The following is a 20,909-nucleotide window of genomic DNA, read 5'->3' on the forward strand; positions in this document are numbered from 1 at the left end:
CGGTGTTGGTCTGCTGTTTCTGATTAGAACAACCCAGTCACTGAACTGTTCACAGTAACACACCCTCTGCCCTACCTTCCTATTCGTAACGAATTCTACACCTGCTACACCATTTTCTGCTGCTGTTGATATTACCCGATACTCCTCTGACCAGAAATCCTTGTCTTCCTTCCACTTCACTTCACTGGCCCCTACTATATCTAGATTGAGCCTTTGCACTTCCCTTTTCAGATTTTCTAGTTCTGACATTCCACGCCCCGACTCGTAGAACATTATCCTTTCGTTGATTATTCAATCTTTTTCTCATGGTAACCTCCCCCTTGGCAGTCCCCTCCCGGAGATCCGAATGGGGGACTATACCGGAATCTTTTGCCAATGGAGAGATCATCATGACATTTCTTCAACTACAGGCCACATGTCCTGTGGATATACGTTACGTGTCTTTAATGCAGTGGTTTCCATTGCCTTCTGCATCCTCATGTCGTTGATCATTGCTGATTCTTCCGCCTTTAGGGGCAATTTCCCACCCTTAGGACAAGAGAGTGCCCTGAACCTCTATCCGCTCCTCCGCTCTCTTTGACAAGGCCGTTGGCAGAATGAGGCTGACTTCTTATGCCGGAGGTCTACGGCCGCCAATGCTGATTATTTATCAAAAATTAGTCAGTGGCGGAAATCGAACCCGGGACCGAAGACGTTTTGATTATGAATGAAAGACGTTAGCCCTAGACCACTTGTACGGGTAATGTTTCACTTACATTTTCGTTTTAATCATCTTCAGCACTGTCCCTATTCAGAAACATACGTATTGTTAAAGCGAACACGGAAGAAAAGAGCTTCAACCCCAAGATGATTAATACCGAACTGTTAAGTGTCTTAGATTATATTAATGCTTTAAATAGAGACAAATAAGTGAGATTTAATTCCTTACAGCATTACAAACTTACACTGCCTACTAAAAAAAGTGAAGCAGCCAGAGGTGAGGAGGAAACGAAGGGAAACGTTACGTCTTGAGAGGGCATGTTATGTTATTTCAGTGATTACAGAAGCGTGCCAAATTTATAAAGAACTTGGAAATATGGGCCCAATTATCAGTATGGTATTGCACCCCCTCTGGTCTAGACGCATACACTGATTGGATATGGAAATGTTTCATAAGTGTGCTGTAACCTCTCCTGAGGTGATATGGCCCACAACTGTTGTAGCTGGTTCACGATATCCTGGATACTGGAACTGGGACGTAGCTGACTTCCGAATTAATGCCACACATGTTCTATGGATGACAGATCTGGCTATCTTCTTGGCCAAGAGATTACCTTATCATTCGTACAGAGTGGACGAGCGTTATACTGTTGAAATATGGTGTGCCGATACCGTCACTTGCGATGTAAAAAACAAGGGTGCAAGATGTCCTTGACTTATCGTTGTGGCGTCAACCGTTACATAATGTCATAACTGACTGCCTCCCACACTATGACGCCACCAGTAACACAGCTTTGCCTCGCTACAACATTGGAACGCTGGGGCCTCTCACCAGAATGACCATCCAAGATAGTGCACAACTGTGATTCATCGCTCTTCACTGTGCGACTCCCCTTGCAAACAGGCCGTGGCACCACTACAAACGAAGCACTTTATTTTGTGGTGATAGCGGCAGGCTACATGTGGGACGGCAACTTTCTAGACCAGTTGCTGATAGTCTCCGGTCAATAGTGCGGGATGTTGCATAATTTTGCGCGGAGTCCATTGCTTGTTCTCAGATAGCAGATACTGATTTGTAGGGCTTACCAAATTTATTCACCTTGGTTGTGTTCGTTTATCCTAGGCCCAAGAAGGTAACAGCATAGGTAGAAGACGTCTCAAGTATCTTTGCTGTCCAGATGATACAATTCTCTTTAGCAGCGATACAAACGAATTGGCAACAAACGTCAGGGAACTAGAAGATGCTTCCCAAGCCGTAGGAATTACGATTAGCCTTCATAAGACCACAGTCATGAACCCTATTAGCTTTACAGTCTGCATCGAGATTCCGCTCTGGAAATAATAAATGAATACATTTATCTGGGACGGAAACTTGGAAACAACAACCAGTCAGCAGAGATCCCCCTTTAAAATCGTCTATGAAAATCTGGATATTGCATGATTGGACAAATAACCAACTGGAGACTCACAATTAAGCCTCCTTCAAACTCTTCCGGATGCTGATAATGCTGTCTCACACACATACAACGCATCTCCGTGTCAGTAATAGTGATCACTTAACATCTGACACTGTTGATGCCCCTTATGTACTGTACTGTGCCTGGTAAAAACTCGGGAGGACGACGGTTCAATCCCGTCTCCAGCCATCCTGATATAGGTTTTCAGTGATTTCCCTAAATCGTTTCAGGCAAATGCCGGGATGGTTTCTTTGAAACGGCACGGCCGATTTCCTTCCCAATCCTTCCCTAACCCGAGCTTGCGCTCCGTCTCTAATGACCTCGTTGTCGACGGGACGTTAAACACTAACCACCACCACCTGGTAAAAGCACTAGATACGGATGTACTCTGGTGGTCATTCTGCTTGTCGTAGAGAGCTACAACTCTAATCAGTTACACATCCACCGATGATGTGTACATGTACGAAGTTCCACTGACATCCGACCATGTCTTCTGTGTACTTTACTTTTCTTTCGGGCAGTGTAACAAGGTTTCACAAGATGACAAATAGCTTAAGAACGGAAAATTCCATCCTGGTATTCTCGGAAAGAATGCACAAAAAAAGTTACTTTTCTTGCAAGCTACCACTTAAAAAATCGTTCGTAGATACCACAGTACCATGTCACATACCGCATAAGAACAGACCACCCTACACCACTCTTTAATTAAGCTAACTTCAAGTGGGCACAATACAGTAGATGAACATTTTGTAGTTTTAAGAATAGAAAATCAACCGGAAATCTGGATAACACTTTTACTGCAATAAAACTGAAGTGCAGAGGATGACACAAGTGTTGGAACTTGGAAGAGTAAATGAAAAAAATTATATGTATTGTGTTTTTCAGAACGCAGAGTTTCTTAAAAATCAAATTTAAAATATATCACATTTTTCTATTACAAACATAGATTTATAAACAGCGAGCCTCATAAATTAGTGTTAATCTCATTGTTTTATTTTCCATATTACTTACTACTTACTTTGACAAAAACGGCACATTGCAGGGAAGAATTTCGCTGAGATACTTCAGTGCATATCACTAACAGATGACGTATTGGCATCGAGCGATTTGTTTATATGACGGCTGCGACCGAAAAGAGCTGGACGAGACATTTGTCGATAGTGGTGACATCCTAGCAGACATTTATCTACCTCAGAGACCTATAGTAGCAGTTTTTCAAAATCTATTGTCTCCATTGGCATTATGTAAGAATTCTTTCTGGGTGGTGATTCCTCGGTTTTGACTATCAAGCTAAGGTTATGAGTTCTGCCAATCGAACTGTTGGCCGGAAACCTTCGTTATCTATCGTTTCTGACACTAAAACCTCATGCATCCTTTAATAACATTCGAGAGAAATGTTCAGATTTGTCTCCTCTATCACAGAAGAGGCAAAACCCATGTTCCACTGGCTCCTAAATTTTGTGACCCTTGGACAGAGCTCTTCGTCGTGTACTGTAGAATATCTGTCACCTGAACTGTTGATAAACTGTGTTCCCTAGGGAACTGCCCAAGTATTTAAAAAACTAATAAATGTATTCTCAATATTTTCTGGTAATAAGTACATGTCAGTACATGTCAATAAACTCCATCAACTTAATGAAGAAATACTAGCACTTCTCCGTTTTAAGTGTAATGGAAATTTTCTTAGCTCATGACTAAAGATTTATACTGCCATCCATTCTCAGATATCAGCTACTGATAAAACCGTAGTAGGTATTATTAAACGCAAGTGAACATGTGATTTTTTTCCCACTTCAAAGGTCTGAGGCTTAACATGTCAGTAGCCCATAGGAGTGTCACTGTAACTGTGGAGAAACATCAGTTTCATTCATTCAATGAAATCAATTTTTCTGCATGAGGCGGTTTTACATACAGGTTTTTTTCTGCTTGAAGTAACTGTTTATGATAATGTAGGACCATGACGAACCCCATTTTGCGTGTGCACGCACCACAATAAATGACAATCAAACATGTGCAGGCGCATACTCGCATACGAGGTCTATATGATAGGGATAAGCCTATTCGAGCAGTAAGTGAAAATACATATATGCCACTAGTTCGACTGTAACTCAGATGTTTGAAAGCAAACTTCCATCCCAAAAATTTCGGAACTTGGGAACTCGTTGCTTCACTTCCGTCCTGGGGCATCTAACAGGAAAGAGGTGTGAGTTCTACATGATCCGTGGGGACATCTACCACCGGTACAATGGGGCTTGCCCGATATTTCCTATCAACAACAGTACTCAGGGACAGTCATATCAAAGTCGTCTTGTGCATTTTTCACCAAATACGTAACATTATGGAACAGCTACGGATTGAGGTATTACAGGTATTAAGACACTGTAAGAGGGTTGTTGAATTGTGAGCGTCACATGCCCGTGCGGCTGTTCTCTCATGTATCTACGTTCAACCCAATTTCCATTCCCTACCACTCAACCTCAGAAATTTTCCACATGCCGTTCCTGCTCCAATTACTGATGATGTGCACGAAAGAAGATGCCTGCATACCTCTGTGTATGCCCGAATTTCTCAGTTTCTACATTCGTAGTCATTATGAATGACATACTTTGCAAGACGTATTGTGACGTTAATTCTAAGAATTTCGAGAGTTTGGCTCTCTGCGATGCCTAGTGCCCTTTCTGTAGGAATTTTTTGAGTACTGTGGTGAAGCTCCCGCTCTAAATAACCAATACCGACTAATCATTGAGCTCTTCCGCTATTCTAACTTGCTAAGGACCGCAGAACGACGGACATTATTTGAAAATTGATCTAAATAGGATGTTTTAAGGGACTTCATTCATAGCTTCTCATTATCAGAGTATCACGACGAGTTAAAATTTCTTGGATTGGCTATACATAGATCATATTTGAAGCAAATTTGAGTCCCGTCGGTCTTTTTTTCTGTGGTAAAAGGCATCGTCGTTGGTTCACGACCTCTTCAAATAACTTCAAACAGCTCATTGTAGCTTAATTTTCTTCTCAAAAAGCAGTCTACGTCTGTGATTTGCGTTAACAGTGGTAACAACAAGGGATGTTGTAGTAGAAATATAAATAAATCTTACGATGTCAATAACATTGCAAGATGACTCAGAACTTGTCCGTTCACCCACGAGAACTTCTTGTTGCTATTAAACGACATAGATCAGTGCAGTTTGAGCAGGTAAAAAGTGAAGATTACCGAGTGAACTTCGAAACGCTTTGTGGTCAGCTAAAATAAAAGTTAGTGGGACAGGAATTCTCTATTTTGTTTCTTCTTTAAGCATGCAGTGACAGACTCGAAAACCAGTCCACTACGACGAGAAAATAAAAAAAAGTGTTACAGTTAATTAATTCAAGTAATTCAATAATAAGAATGACTCACAAGACAGTAAAATAATTTATTGACATTTCATTTCCACAGTGTTTTCATCAGGCCTTAATTTTCACAATGTTTTCATTAACATTCCATTTTTGCAGTGTCTTTACAGACCTTTAAATAACACAAACTTGGCTGTAGTTATCTTATAACTTTACCTCTCTGCTCAAAGGATTTAAATTTACGTAACTGATTTATTCTGCAGATATCATAATGCTTGAGGAGCAGTTTTGCAAGTTCCGCGTGAAGGATTTCTTCCCCAAATTCAGTTTCCATAAAAGGATGGTCACTGTTTATAAATAGCGAACTTCTCAGTAGTTGCAGAGAAATGTTCTTAGGTGATTGAATTTCACAAACTTTCATAAATAGTCATATGCATTAGCAGAATAAAAACGTAGGGTCAACTCAGATGTTCTTATTTGCTGAGAAAATTGCGATACTTTACCACTAGCCTGAAGTTCCAAAAGCTCCTCCCACAGTTCCAATTGATTTCCACTACTTAAAACACAATAAATGGAATTATATATTCATTTTGTTTCAAACCAGCAAGTCAAGTTTCTAACTGTACCGTTCTTCTTTTGTTTCTCACACAAAGTTGCCTTATATACTTCTCCAATAGCACATCCTCTGCTTTGTCACATCGTGCCCTCAGATTTTTGGACCTTGAGGACTACGACCATAGTCATCCTAGGCAGATGTACTGGGCACTACAAGAATGATACTCCACTGTAAGATTTGAGTCATAATTTCGTTGCATAAAGTGAAGAAATTAATGATTTCCGTATGATAAGAGCATGGAGTAAAATTATATTATAGCCTCACTATCTGCTACTGATATCAATGATACCGGTGTGTTTCGAGTTGTAGAAAGCTCACTTCCTGGGTAGTGGTCGTAAGATTTTATCTTATATTTGTAAATACACTCCTGGAAATGGAAAAAAGAACACATTGACACCGGTGAGTCAGACCCACCATACTTGCTCCGGACACTGCGAGAGGGCTGTACAAGCAATGATCACACGCACGACACAGCTGACACACCAGGAACCGCGGTGTTGGCCGTCGAATGGCGCTAGCTGCGCAGCATTTGTGCACCGCCGCCGTCAGTGTCAGCCAGTTGCCGTGGCATACGGAGCTCCATCGCAGTCTTTAACACTGGTAGCATGCCGCGACAGCGTGGACGTGAACCGTATGTGCAGTTGACGGACTTTGAGCGAGGGCGTATAGTGGGCATGCGGGAGGCCGGGTGGACGTACCGCCGAATTGCTCAACACCGCAGCGACGCACGGATGCACGCCAAGACCGTAGGATCATACGCAGTGCCGTAGGGGACCGCACCGCCACTTCCCAGCAAATTAGGGACACTGTTGCTCCTGGGGTATCGGCGAGGACCATTCGCAACCGTCTCCATGAAGCTGGGCTACGGTCCCGCACACCGTTAGGCCGTCTTCTGCACACGCCCCAACATCGTACAGCCCGCCTCCAGTGGTGTCGCGACAGGCGTGAATGGAGGGACGAAAGGAGATGTGTCGTCTTCAGCGATGAGAGTCGCTTCTGCCTTGGTGCCAATGATGGTCGTATGCGTGTTTGGCGCCGTGCAGGTGAGCGCCACAATCAGGACTGCATACGACTGGGGCACACAGGGCCAACACCCGGCATCATGGTGTGGGGAGCGATCTCCTACACTGGCCGTACACCTCTGGTGATCGTCGAGGGGACACTGAATAGTGCACGGTACATCCAAACCGTCATCGAACCTATCGTTCTACCATTCCTAGACCGGCAAGGGAACTTGCTGTTCCAACAGGACAATGCACGTCCGCATGTATCCCGTGCCACCCAACGTTCTCTAGAAGGTGTAAGTCAACTACCCTGGCCAGCAAGATCTCCGGATCTGTCCCCCATTGAGCATGTTTGGGACTGGATGAAGCGTCGTCTCACGCGGTCTGCACGTCCAGCACGAACGCTGGTCCAACTGAGGCGCCAGGTGGAAATGGCATGGCAAGCCGTTCCACAGGACTACATCCAGCATCTCTACGATCGTCTCCATGGGAGAATAGCAGCCTGCATTACTGCGAAAGGTGGATATACACTGTACTAGTGCCGACATTGTGCATGCTCTGTTGCCTGTGTCTATGTGCCTGTGGTTCTGTCAGTGTAATCATGTGATGTATCTGACCCCAGGAATGTGTCAATAAAGTTTCCCCTTCCTGGGACAATGAATTCACGGTGCTCTTATTTCAATTTCCAGGAGTGTATATTGGAAAAGTAAGGTAACTTGGACTGCCTTGGAAAAAAGCGGTGTCTGGTCATTTGTTTGAAACGTATATTTCTCTTCAAAATGAGTTAAGGAGGGGTACCTGGGTGCTGCAGGAGAACAGTTCTCTAGTTTCATATTTACAACCCATCCATTTGCTAGATCCTTTTCGTTTTAAGGAAGAGTATGGCTACTGTAAACTAAATTTCTTTCCTGAGTCTATCTTGAGTGTAATTACCGATCCAAATATAGTTTTCGACTGTGTGATAAACGGTAATAATATATTTCGTGTTTTAGCTATACTCTTTGGTAATATGAAATAATTGCTAAGTTATCGGTTTGATTTGTGATGGAGACACCGTTACGATATTTAATTTACACCTTGTTACACAGATGTCCCAGAAAAATTAAATATCTCATCATTAACACAACAGCTGACACTTCGAACGCAAACAGCAGATCGGTTTTTCGTAATGTGTTGACTACGAAAAAACAAGGCGTCCGAGTTAGAATTGGTAGCCGCAAGGAACGCTGTAACTAGTGTCTTAATCGTTCTACAATGTTTTAAGTCTTTGGTGTATCATATGCATCCACAAATCTAAGTTTACGTGGTCGTTCCACTTTAAGTTTTGCCAAACATAAATTTATGAGTGCATTTGCATGATTACTACTGATTCCAATAAATGGCTGCTGATAATAGCGTGGTCAATGAGAGAGATTTCGCAATGGTAACATGAAGGACTCACGATCGGGAGAACCCTGGTTCAGATCTCCGTTGGTCATCCAGGTAAAGGTTCCCTGAAGTTTCCGGAAAAAACTCAAAGTAATAGTTCCTTTAAAAGGCTACGACAGTTTTCTTTCATCATACAAACGTAGTGTTACGTCTCTAATAAATTGATCATCGCTAAGATTTTAAATCGTTACAGTCATTCCTGCTTTTTTGGAGTAAAGGAACAGTATTAGACTATTCAGACACATTACATTACATTTATTTGTATTGTTTACTAGCTACCAGTCTTTGTATTACTGCATTATTAGCCTTTCCTTTCATCAGTTATTGACCTATATGAAATAAAATTGTCATAACTTCAGAACAACTTGCGTTAGGACGTAGAAACTGCTCGGTTGACCGCGGAGCATGATGGGAATTAGTATACACTGTATGGTTTGGTTTAGTGACGAAGCCCACTTTCATTTGGATGGGTTTGTCAATGAGCAAAATTGGCGCATTTGGCGATTGAGAAGTGTCTTCACCCTCAATCGGTGACTATGCGGTGTGCAATTTTCAGTCATTGAATAATAGATGCGATGTTCCTTGATGGCACAGTGGCTACCGAACGGTACGTGAAGGTTTTGGAATATGATTTCATCTCCATTACCAAAAGTGACGCTGTTGATTTCGACAATAGTTGGTTCATGCAAGACGTAGCTCGACCCCATCGAAGCAGGAGAGTGTTTGATGTCCTAAAGGAGCACTTTGGAGACCGAATTGTGGATCTGGGATACTCAGAGGCCATTGGCATGGGCCCCAATTGGGCGCCATGTTCGCATGATCTGAACACATGCGACTCCTTTTTGGCTGCTGTATTAAAGACAAGGCGCACAGCACTACCCCAAAACCATTGCTGAGCTGAAAACAGCCATTCAGGAGGTCATCGACGGCATCGATGTTCCGACACATGAGCGGGTCATGCAGAATTTCGCTATTCGTCTGCGCCACATCATCGCCATTGTTGACTGGAATATCGGTCATAACCTAAATCCTAATATCTGTAATAACTTGTCCGCGTCGAATTAAGTGTGTGCACGCCGTAGTTTGTTGTTAACTTACTTTTTTTCACACAATTCAATAATTGTGAGCTGATATGCCACGTTATTATAGGAGGAGAAGGCGTACCTGCCCTACAGTTTGTAAGGCCATCTATAATATTGTTATTAATACCGAGAATTATGTAGGCGCACAAGTGATTTTGCATGGTCGTTCAGTGTTATGTGGTGGTGTTTTTAACTTTACGCTTACGATCAATAATGCCGATATGGGACGACAAAAGATAGTTCTTTTAGTGTGGATGCAAACCAACCCGCATGTATTACTGGAATCGAGAGTGGCGAGTGAGAGGTTTATGGGTAGGTGACGCTGGCTATTAGTGTAAAACAGACTTGTAATTCTGGAGGGGGGAGGGCAGGTTGGTGCGCGTGCTCGGATGATCGAGGCGTTAAGACGACCGCTCGCGTTAAGCGAGAGATCCAAGTTTAAAAATGAGTTCCGATATTGCACAAATTCTCACCTGTTGCCGTCGATTCATTTCAATGCCCAAATGCGGCTAATGTCAGGGAAAACCTTTGAATATGTCAGTGTGACTTTTTACCACTGCTGCCAAATGAAATAACCCAGTTACCTGATGGATGATTATGACGAGTATTAGGTCGCTCATTACTGTTACACTACACAATGACTTTTTAATAATCAAATGTGTTCCTTCTTCATGCCACAGAAGTATTATTTTAATCTGACGATCCTTAAAGCAATCTCAGACATTTTCAGTCGTGTGAACTGGACTATTTAATCCCCTTGTGGAAACAAATCTTGCGGCACTTAATGAACAGTCACTCAAAACTGCATCTAATCCTGCTCTGTGCTAGGGAACAGTTGTTGAACAACACTAATTGTTTGTATTGGTCGGTACGCTACGATTCGTGTTTCTAGCGCTGCTGAAGCATTATATTTACATTAACCTCATTCATAAGCAGCACATTTCATGAATGTATGCTTTTTGCATTTCGCATCCATAGCTCGGCACGCTGATCTTTAATTAACGAAGTTAACTTTTCGAGTAATGGAGTAACTTTAACCCTACTTAAACAAACCGTTTTCGTACTATTTAACTTCCGTTAAATTTCTTTGAGTCTCTTAATCGTTAATTAGGTACCTACTATTTTGATAAAGATGACTTCATGCCTCCCGCGGAAATCTTATTCTGACATGTTTTGGTCATGTGAGTGTGTGGCTACGCCGGGGTGTGTGCAATTGATGTAGGCAATCTGAAGCGACCGAGAATAACTAGGTGTTGGCTGTTTACTGTTTTTGCTCACTGAGTTGGCGTTAAGCACTACTTTTTGTTATTGGATTGACTGCGGCGATTCATCCAAAGTTCTGGGTAATATGACAGGAAATGTGTTACAACATTCGAGTGGAAGTAGTAAGCAAACGAATGGTAAAGTTGTAGATGAGGTTGTGAGGCACCAAGCGACCGAAAGTTCAAAGATTAGAGGAACTTGAAGTGAAGATGGAGGAAGCAGCAACAACGAGGACAATGAGGGATTTTTTTTAACGTCTGTCACAAAATCTTGAGGAGAAGCCTAGTAGTAAAACATCTATAAGAAGTGAAGCCCGGTCTAGTCAAAATATGGCTGAACACGAAACCACGAAGCTCAAAAAGGATGCGTTAATCCTTTGGGAAGAGGTTTTAGTAATTTTATTTGTTAAATATAAAACCCCTGTCCCCCCCCCCCCCTCCCCTGAATCATGGACCTTGCCGTTGGTGGGGAGGCTTGCGTGCCTCAATGATACAGATAGCCATACTGTAGGTGCAACCACAACGGAGGGGTATCTGTTGAGAGGTCAGACAAACGTGTGGTTCCTGAAGAGGGGCAGCAGCCTTTTCAGTAGTTGCAGGGGCAACAGTCTGGATGATTGACTGATCTGGCCTTGCAACATTAACCAAAACGGCCTTGCTGTGCTGGTACTGCGAACGGCTGAAAGCAAGGGGAAACTACAGCCGTAATTTTTCCCGAGGACATGCAGCTTTACTGTATGATTAAATGATGATGGCATCCTCTTGGGTAAAATATTCCGGAGGTAAAATAGTCCCCCATTCGGATCTCCGGGCGGGGACTACTCAGGAGGATGTCGTTATCAGGAGAAAGAAAACTGGCGTTCTACGGATCGAAGCGTGGAATGTCAGATCCCTTAATCGGGCAGGTAGGTTAGAAAATTTAAAAAGTGAAATGGATAGCTTAAAGTTAGATATAGTGGGAATTAGTGAAGTTCGGTGGCAGGAGGAACAAGACTTCTGGTCAGGTGACTACAGGGTTATAAACACAAAATCAAATAGGGGTAATGCAGGAGTAGGTTTAATAATGAATAGGAAAATAGGAATGCGGGTAAGCTACTACAAACAGTATAGTGAACGCATTATTGTGGCCAAGATAGATACGAAGCCCACACCTACTACAGTAGGACAAGTTTATATGCCAACTAGCTCTGCAGATGATGAAGAAATTGAAGAAATGTACGATTAAATAAAAGAAATTATTCAGATAGTGAAGGGAGACGAAAATTTAATAGTAATGGGTGACTGGAATTCGAGTGTAGGAAAAGGGAGAGAGGGAAACATTGTAGGTGAATATGGATTGGGGCTAAGAAACGAAAGAGGAAGCCGCCTGGTAGAATTGTGCACATAACATAACTTATTCATAGCTAACACTTGGTTCAAGAAGCATGAAAGAAGGTTGTATACATGGAAGAACCCCGGAAATACTAGAAGGTTTTAGATAGATTATATAATGGTAAGACAGGGATTTAGGAACCAGGTTTTAAATTGTTAGACATTTCCAGGGGCAGATTTGGACTCTGACCAGAATTTATTGCTTATGAACTTTAGATGAAAACTGAAGAAACTGTAAAAAGGTGTGATTTTAAGGAGATGGGACCTGGATAAACTGAAGGAGGTAGAGAGTTTCAGGGAGAGCATAAGGGAACAAATGACAGGAATGGGGGAAAGAAATATATTAGAAGAATGGGTAACTTTGAGGGATGAAAAAGTGAAGGCAGCAGAAGATCAAGTAGGTAAAAAGACGAGGGCTAGCAGAAATCCTTGGGTAACAGAAGAGATACTAAATTTAATTGACGAAAGGAGAAAATACAAAAATGCAGTAAATGAAGCAGGGAAAAAGGAATACAAACGTCTCAAAAATGAGATCGACTGGAAGTGCAAAATGGCTAAGCAGGGATGGGTAGAGGACAAGTGTAAGGATGTAGAGGCTTATCTCACGAGGGGTAAGATAGATACTGCCTGCAGGAATATTATAGAGCCATTTGGAGAAAAGAGAACCACTAACAAGAATATCAACAGCTCACCTGGAAACCCAGATCTAAACAAAGAAGGAAAAGGAGAAAGATGGAAGGAGTATATAGAGGGTCTATACAGGGGCGATGTTCTTGAGGATAATATTATGGAAATGGAAAAGGATGTAGATGAAGGTGAAATGGGAGATATGATACTGCGTGAATAGTTTGACAGAGCACTGAAAGATCTAAGTCGAAACAAGACCCCAGGAGTAGACAATATTCCATTAGAACCACTGATAGCCTTGGGAGAGCCAGTCATGACAAAACTCTACCATCTTGTGAGCAAGATGTATGAGACAGGCGAAATTCCGTCAGACTTCAAGAATAATATAATAATTCCAATCCTAAAGAAAGCAGGTGTTGACAGATGTGAAAACTACCGAACTATCAGTTTAATAAGTTAACAGTTTAATAAGTCACAGCAGCAAAATACTAACGCGAATTCTTTACAGACGAATGGAAAAACTGGTACAAGCCGACCTCGGTGAAGATCAGTTCGGATTCCGCAGAAATGTTGGAACACGTGAGGCAATACCTACCCTACGATTTATCTTAGAAGAAAGATTAAGGAAAGCCAAACCTACGTTTCTAGACTTGGAGAGAGCTTTTGACAATGTTGACTGGAATACTCTCTTTCAAATTCTAAAGGTGGCAGGGGTAAAATACAGGGAGCGAAAGGCTATTTACAATTTGTACAGAAAGCAGATGGCAGTTACAAAAGTCGAGGGAAATGAAAGGGAAGCAGCGGTTGGGAAGCGAGTGAGACAGGGCTGTAGCCTTTCCTCGATGTTTTTCAATCTGTGTATTGAGCAAGCAGTAAAGGAAACAAAAGAAAAGTTCGGAGTAGGTATTAAATTCCATGGAGAACAAATAAAAACTTGGATGTTCGCCGATTACATTATAATTCTGTGAGAGGCAGCAAAGGACTTTGAAGAGCAGTTGAACGGAATGGACAGTGTCTTGAAAGGAGGTTATAAGATGAACATCAACGAAAGCAAAACGAGGATAATGGATTGTAGTCGAATTAAGTCGGGAGATGCTGTGTGAATTAGATTAGTGAATGAAACACTTAAAGTAGTAAAGGAGTTTTGCTATTTGGGGAGCAAAATAACTGATGACGGCCGAAGTAGAGAGGATATAAAATGTAGATTGGCAATGGCAAGGAAAGCGTTTCTGAAGAAGATAAATTCGTTAACACCGAGTATTGATTTAAGTGTCAGGAAGTCGTTTCTGAAAGTATTTGTATGGAGTGTAGCCATGTATGGAAGTGAAACGTGGACGATAAATAGTTTGGACAAGAAGAGAATAGAAGCTTTCGAAATATGGTGCTACAGAAGAATGCTGAAGATTAGATGGGTAGACACATAAGTAGTGAGGAGGTATTGAATAGAATTGGGGAGAAGAGGAGTTTGTGGCACAACTTGACTAGAAGAAGGGATCGGTTGGTATGACGTGTTCTGAGGCATCAAGGGATCACTAATTTAGTACTGGAGGGCAGCATGGAGGGTAAAAATCGTAGATGGAGACCAACAGATGAATACACTAAGCAGATTCAGAAGGATGTAGGTTGCAGTAGATACTGGGAGATGAAGAAGCTTGCACAGGATAGAGTAGCATGGAGAGCTGCATCAAACCAGTCTCAGGTCTGAAGACCACAACAACACAACAATACCCCTGTGTCCTCGACTGCTGCGGTCGAACGACTAAACGAACCTCTCTCTCGGATGAAAACTTAACAGGTTGATGTTCATGAATGGAAATGGGCACCTGATGTTAGATACTATCTGATTCTCGTGTGCTTTGATCCTTCCGTGATTTAACACTGAAAATTAAAAGTTTGCTATTACGGGTTAACGATTAACTTTAACATTAGGTAAACCTACAGTAAAGTAACGCTTTAATGTTTAACAAATTAGGATGGGGCCCCTCCACGCCCGCACCAACGTGGTGACCAAACCAAAAGTTCTACTGTCACCTCCGTATAACACATTAGTTTTAGAATCAGGAGTCACAGGATGCAGACTGTGATGTTATCCATGCGTCTGGGTAAGATTACTCATTTACATGGTCCATCAGGAGATAGAAGTGGTCGAAAACGATTGCAGGGTAGCGGTTGTAAGGGCAGAGGGAAAAAAGTGCCAAGGCAAGCGCCAAGGGAAAAAAAACCTCTGCGATAGTAGGACGGGTAGTAAGGGCAGTAGCGGATTACTAGCTGCGACAGCGCATGCAAGGTGTGGTTATGTTAGTGCGAGGTATCGTGCATCGTTACCGTTGTCGTTGCTGGCGCTCGTTCCAGGATCTGCTGCTGCTGCGTCCCTGAAACATTTCATTGTCATCATATATTAGTGGGCGATCGGTCATAGATCAGCTCACAGTGTGTGGGGGGGGGGGGGGGGTGTGTGGCTGGTTTGCGTGCTGTGTGTAGTACGGTTTCCCTGCGATTGCCGGTATTTCGGCGGGTAAAGCATCTGGGGTTGCCAGTAGTAGCTGAGTTGCAGGGGCTCGCCAGTACTGTCATGTTAGCGTGCTATGGACCATAGATGTTCAGTTTCGTGCTAATAGTGTTTTTGGTCTATTATGTTTCCATCTATGGTTGTGGTCGTAGTTACCCAGAGAAAGGATAAACGGGTTACGCGAGTGTCTCGTGTTTCTGTACAGTCGTGTGGAGAGTTTTTGGAATACCTGCAAGATGGTATGTAGCCGATGTTCCAGGTGAAGGTCCGCGGTGCGCGTGTAGCGCGGAGCGTTGCTTATGATTCTGAGTACTTTGTTCTGTATGAGCTGCAGACGGCGCACACTTGTGGGCGCAGCGTAACCCCAAGCGGGAGCAGCATACGTCATCAGAGGTCTGATAAGTGTGGTGTACATGGACCTGGACACCCTCCTATTCAGTGTGCTACGCCTGTTAAGCATAGGGTAGAGTTGTTTGAGCCTCGCGTTTGCTTTGTTGGTCACGTGTTGGATGTGGTCCCCCCAGAGTAGTTTCCGGTCCAGCCAGACACCGAGGTATTTGACCTTCTCTCGGAAACGTATTGGACGTGCGTGTAGTGTTATTTGATTGCAGTGTTGATGTTTGCGCAGTAGTTTCGGTCTTCTGGTGAACAGAACGGCTTCGCACTTGTCGACGTTTATTCTAACACGCCACTTCACCAACCAGGGCTCTGCCGTTCTGAGTGCGGTCTTAAGTCGTGAGTTAATGTTAGACGGCTTCCAATCTTGCGCTAGGATGGCAGTGTCATCCGCGTAGATTGCCATCGTCGTGTTATGTGTATCTGGGAGGTCGTTAATGTAGAGGTTAAACAGTAAGGGCCCTAGGATGCTTCCTTGGGGTACCCCTGCCTGTATACCATGTCGTGTTGATTGTTTGCCCTGCACGTCAGTGTTGAAACTCCTATCCGTGAGATATGAGTGTATGGGACGTACGAGCCCGTCGGGGAACCCTGTTTCGTTTAGTTTGCGTATGAGGCCGTTGTGCCATAGACGATCGAAAGCCTTCTCGATGTCCAGGAACACCGCACCAGTTGCTTTGTTCGTGTTGTATCCGTGTGTGATGTATTCGACGACGCGGAGGAGTTGTTGTGTTGTCGAGTGGTGATTCCTGAAGCCGAATTGCTCCGGCCTCAGGGTGTCATTTGTAATGCAGTGCCTAGTGAGTCGTTTTAGTATTACCTTCTCAACAATCTTGCTGAGCGCGCTCAGCAGGCTGATGGGTCGGTAATTTTGTGGGAGGGAGTGGTCTTTCCCCGGCTTCCTGAACATCAGGACCTTGGCCGTCTTCCAAAAGGCGGGGAAGTGTTGGTGTTTGAGTATGGCATTCGTGATGTGCGTGAGATATTCTATTGCTTTATCCGTGAACTCCTGGAGGACACGGTTTTGAATGCCATCGTGACCAGGGGCCTTCCTAGCAGTGGTATGCATGATGGCCCATTTCACTTCAGCTGTGCTAGCCTGGCGGATGTTGTTGCGCGCTGGTTGGGCCAGGATGCGAGTGACCTCCTGGTCTGTTGCAAGTGTGAACGCTGGATCTGACGGGTCCATGTTCGGTGTGAATGACGCTGCAAGTGTGAGGGCCATCAGTTCAGCTTTTTCTTCCGCAGAATATGCCGGTCCGTCGGGCCCTTGTAGCGTGGGTGTGTAGTGTTTCTCCCTGGTGAAGTGTCGGGCCATCTGCCACACGCCAGGTCGCGTGGTGTCTAGCCCTGCGAGTTTTTGGTCCCACTGTTGTGTTTTAAATGTTTGTATTTTGTCCCGGATTATTCCCTGGAGCCTGTTAATGTGCCGTTTGAAGTGCTGGCGCCTGGTACGCTGCCAATACCTCCTGAGGCGGTTCCTCATTGAGATAAGGCCCAGGATCTCCTGGGGCAGGGCAGCAATGTATTGTTGTGGTGTGCGGATTGGTATGGTGCCGGCTATTGCGTCTTGGACGGCGTTAGTGAGGGTTTCAACAGCATCATCTATTTGGGCTGTCTCATTAATTGCGTGGGTAGGTGGGATGTGACTGTCGAGCGTTTCCTTGAACAATGTCCAATTCGCGCGCTTGTAGTCGAGCATCCTGCGTTGGTCAATGTGCTGCAGTGTTTCTTCAATGTATAGCATAACAGGTTGGTGATCTGAGGGCAGATCGTTTTCAACAGCAACGTTGAGTGTCGTTGTTATGCCCTTGATGAGGGCCATGTCTAATACGTCTGGCCTGTGTCCCCTCCGGTAGGGAATGTGCGTCGGTTCGGTCGGCGCTAGTGTAATGTAGTTTCGTCCTAGCGCGTGTTCGTATAGTTTTTTGCCGTTGGAGTTTCGTATACGTGAATTCCAGTCTGGGTGTTTCGCGTTAAGATCTCCAGCGGCTATTACGCGCGGTGACGTGTTGAGTATAGTGCTGATGTCGCGTGTATCAATGTTCTTAGGACTGTTGTATACTGACACCAGTGTGGTATAGGCTCCGTTGAACTTGACCCTGACGGCGGTTGCCTCTAATTTTTCAAGTACAGGGAGCACTATGTTTGTGTGTTCAATGTCTTTGTGTATAATGATGGCCGTTCCACCGAAACCAGAGCAGTCCGGCCGGTCGGTACGATAGACGCAGTAGCTGGTAAAGTTTAGGTGGTTGTGCGGTTTGAGTTTAGTTTCGCTCAGTAGTGCGATAAGGATGCCCTTACGCTCCATGAACGCGGCAAGTTCCGCCCTTTTGTTGTTGATCCCGTCTGCATTCCAGAACAGGATCTGTGATAGTGTCTGGTTGTTTGCGAAGGGGGCCGGGTGTGGCGTATTATCCATGTAGGGATGTGAACAGTGTGGTGAGAGCTGTTTGTATGGCAGTCAAGTACTGCCCGGGTTGGGCATTCAAGAGCTGTGTGATCAGTGTGGTGACGACCGAGAGGATCCTGGCAAGGATCTGTTGGGTCGTATGCTGGGGGAATAGTGTTTCCAATATTCCACCTTGTGTTGTGTTTGTGTTGTGCATGTCGGCCTGTGGCTCGTTTGTGGTGTTAGCGGCCGCTGGTGCGGGTGTTGGCGTTGTGTGTGGGCTGGCCCTTGTGTTGTTGCTGTGTGCTGCAGTCTGTGGTGCCTGTGTTACAGTTGTGGTGACGGGTGGAGTAGTGTGTGTGCCGGTGTCGCTGGCTTGCTGACTGTGTGCCTGCGTTTCCGTGTTCTGTTGTTGCGGAATGGTTTGTTGTGGCGATCTTGTGTTCCCGTTCCTGTTCCCTCGAGGTCGCCTACGCCTTCTCTGGGTTTTCGGTTCTGGGGGTCCTTGTGTGGGTGCGTCTTCCTGTGCGGTCTGCGTGGTTTCGCATGCCGTGGCCTCAGGGAGTGGGGTCGTGTTGTTTTGGGGAGCTGGTGTTGGAACCGGTGTGGTTGATGTGTTTTCTGTTGCCTGAGACGGTTGTATTGTTGTCGCAGCGGTTGTGTTTTGCGCGTGTGATGGGCGCGGAGGTTCCGCCGCCCGCACCGCTCCTCCAGGGCTCGTAGCCATGGCGAACGTTACACCGTTCCTGACAGGGTGTGGTGCGGGCCTTGGACGTGGTATGGCGCTGAGTCCTCTAGCTTGTTGTATTTTACGCCTCTGCGCCTCTCTGTATACGTCGCAGCCCCTGTAGTTGGCCGCATGGCCTTGACCACAGTTGGCGCAACGGCGTACGTTTCGTTGTGCTTGTGTGCAAGCGTTGGATGCGTGTTTGCCAGCGCATCCGCGGCAACGGGGTGCCAGGCGACAACGAAGGGCCGAATGACCGAATCGCTGGCAGTTGTTGCATTGTTGGGGGACGAGTGGTGGTTCATATAACTCTACCCTTACGTCCATCCGCAGAAGGCTTTTTATCTGCAGAAGGCCGCGGGAGGCGGCCGTATCGGCCATCTCGACCAGGTAGTGTGGTAGGCGGGTGTGTGTGCGGAAGCCCGTCATCCGGTTAGCACTTCTGCAGTCGTAACCAAGGAAGTTGAGCGCCGCTTGAACTGTTTTGTTCGGTGTGCTGGGGTCCACTCCCTTCACCACGTACTGCTGTGTCCGCTCTTCAGCCGTTCTGTACGTGTAGTGCTTGATCCCCTGTTCTTTGAGGAAGAACAGGAGATCTTTGTACTCTGCGTTAGTATCCCCGTACAGTGAGGCCCTATCCCCAGAGTATTTAGTGTGGAGCGTGCATGGTGTGTGCCTCGCTTCGAATGTGGTGTTGAGGACGCTAAGGTCCCCATAGTTCTGTATCACGACTGGGGGAAAACCAGTCTTTTGTTGTGCGGGCGTAGCTGCGGTTTGTGTACTTGTGTTATTACTGACCGCAGGTCGGTTCGTGTTGGTTTCAGTGTTTGTGTTCCTAGCCGGAAGTGTTTGTTTCGGTGTAGGCAGCAACACCTTTCGGCTGCCTAGCGAGTTTGGTTGCTCGCTTGTGCCTGTTGTGTTTCTGCGTCTGTGTGGTGGGCCCTCCACCTGCCAGGGCCCGGTGTAGTGCTGTTCTGTGTCCTCGTCCGCCGCCGCTGATTCCGCCACTGGAGTCAGCAGCGACAGCGGGACGGTCGTGCAGGAGTCACCAGTAGCAGGCGAGTGCAGCGTGATGTGCAATGTAGTCCGTTTCGGCGTGTCGTTTGCGCCGCAAAGGTCGGTTATCAGCCGACGTTGGTCCAGCAGTTCCTGCGCTTGCGCAGCGATCTGCCGATCCTTGTCGGCCAATACCTCCCCCACGGCGGCAAGCGGGACGCTGGCGTCGACGGGGTCAGTCGACCCGAGCGCCTCTTTCGCTGCAGCCTTGCTGCGGGTTATGGCGGGAGAAGCACCGGCGGAATCTGCCATCTTAGTGTTCTGGGAGGGACGAGAAAGGGGAACGACAATTTTGCTCTTTCTGAGAAGAAAAAGCCCTAACTGTTTGACCCTACGGAAGTGGGGGGAGTGCCCTACGGCCTAGCGTGCGCCGTTAGTGCAGTGGCGCGGCACCTAAAGGAGGTGCGGAAGAAGAGAATAAAGTTAATTTTTATAGTAAAGGATTAACAACTAGCGAAATCAACTTTTTGATTAACGTCGCCGTGCTATCTTCATGTCCAACTGTTTTAATAGATACGTTCAGTAGACGCGCATTAGACCTCGCCGGCAATTTCTTGGAATAGGTCAGTTGCAAACCTTTTTAAAGCAGTACTATGTGTATAACTAAAGTTATTTTTTCAATATTGTATTTTTATTTGTGGATTCTTCCGTCGCTTCCATAATGAGGGTTGAATACCATTTAGGCGTTATTTTGTTCTACTGATTTTTGTTTGTATGAACTAGTTTTCGGCTTTTTATGCCATCTTAAGATAACTTCTGCCTATTGTTTACAAGGAGCTTGTGTTCTTACGATCCAAACATTCTGTACTAAGATACAACGTATTTACATGTGACCTTTAGTTGTGGTATTGTCAAACAGGTCTTTTGACTTTTCGTTCTGTAAAACTGTTCTTTAACATAATAAATCACATATCATGGTTTGTCATTACCATGTATGATAACAATTA

The 20,909-nt window shown here is 44.9% G+C and overlaps 1 protein-coding gene across 1 annotated transcript in view; it reads right to left on the minus strand.

The window, feature by feature from the left end:
* Positions 1–20,214, minus strand: part of LOC126267859 (uncharacterized) — a 65,741-nt gene extending 45,527 nt beyond the window's left edge. The window contains exon 1 of the mRNA XM_049973169.1: positions 19,855–20,214. Coding sequence (XP_049829126.1) covers positions 19,855–20,214 — 360 coding nt within the window. The remainder of the gene's footprint in view (positions 1–19,854) is intronic.
* Between the last annotated feature and the right edge of the window lie 695 nt (positions 20,215–20,909).

This window comes from Schistocerca gregaria, chromosome 4, assembly GCF_023897955.1.
Source record: "Schistocerca gregaria isolate iqSchGreg1 chromosome 4, iqSchGreg1.2, whole genome shotgun sequence".
In the NCBI taxonomy this organism is placed as follows: domain Eukaryota; kingdom Metazoa; phylum Arthropoda; class Insecta; order Orthoptera; family Acrididae; genus Schistocerca; species Schistocerca gregaria.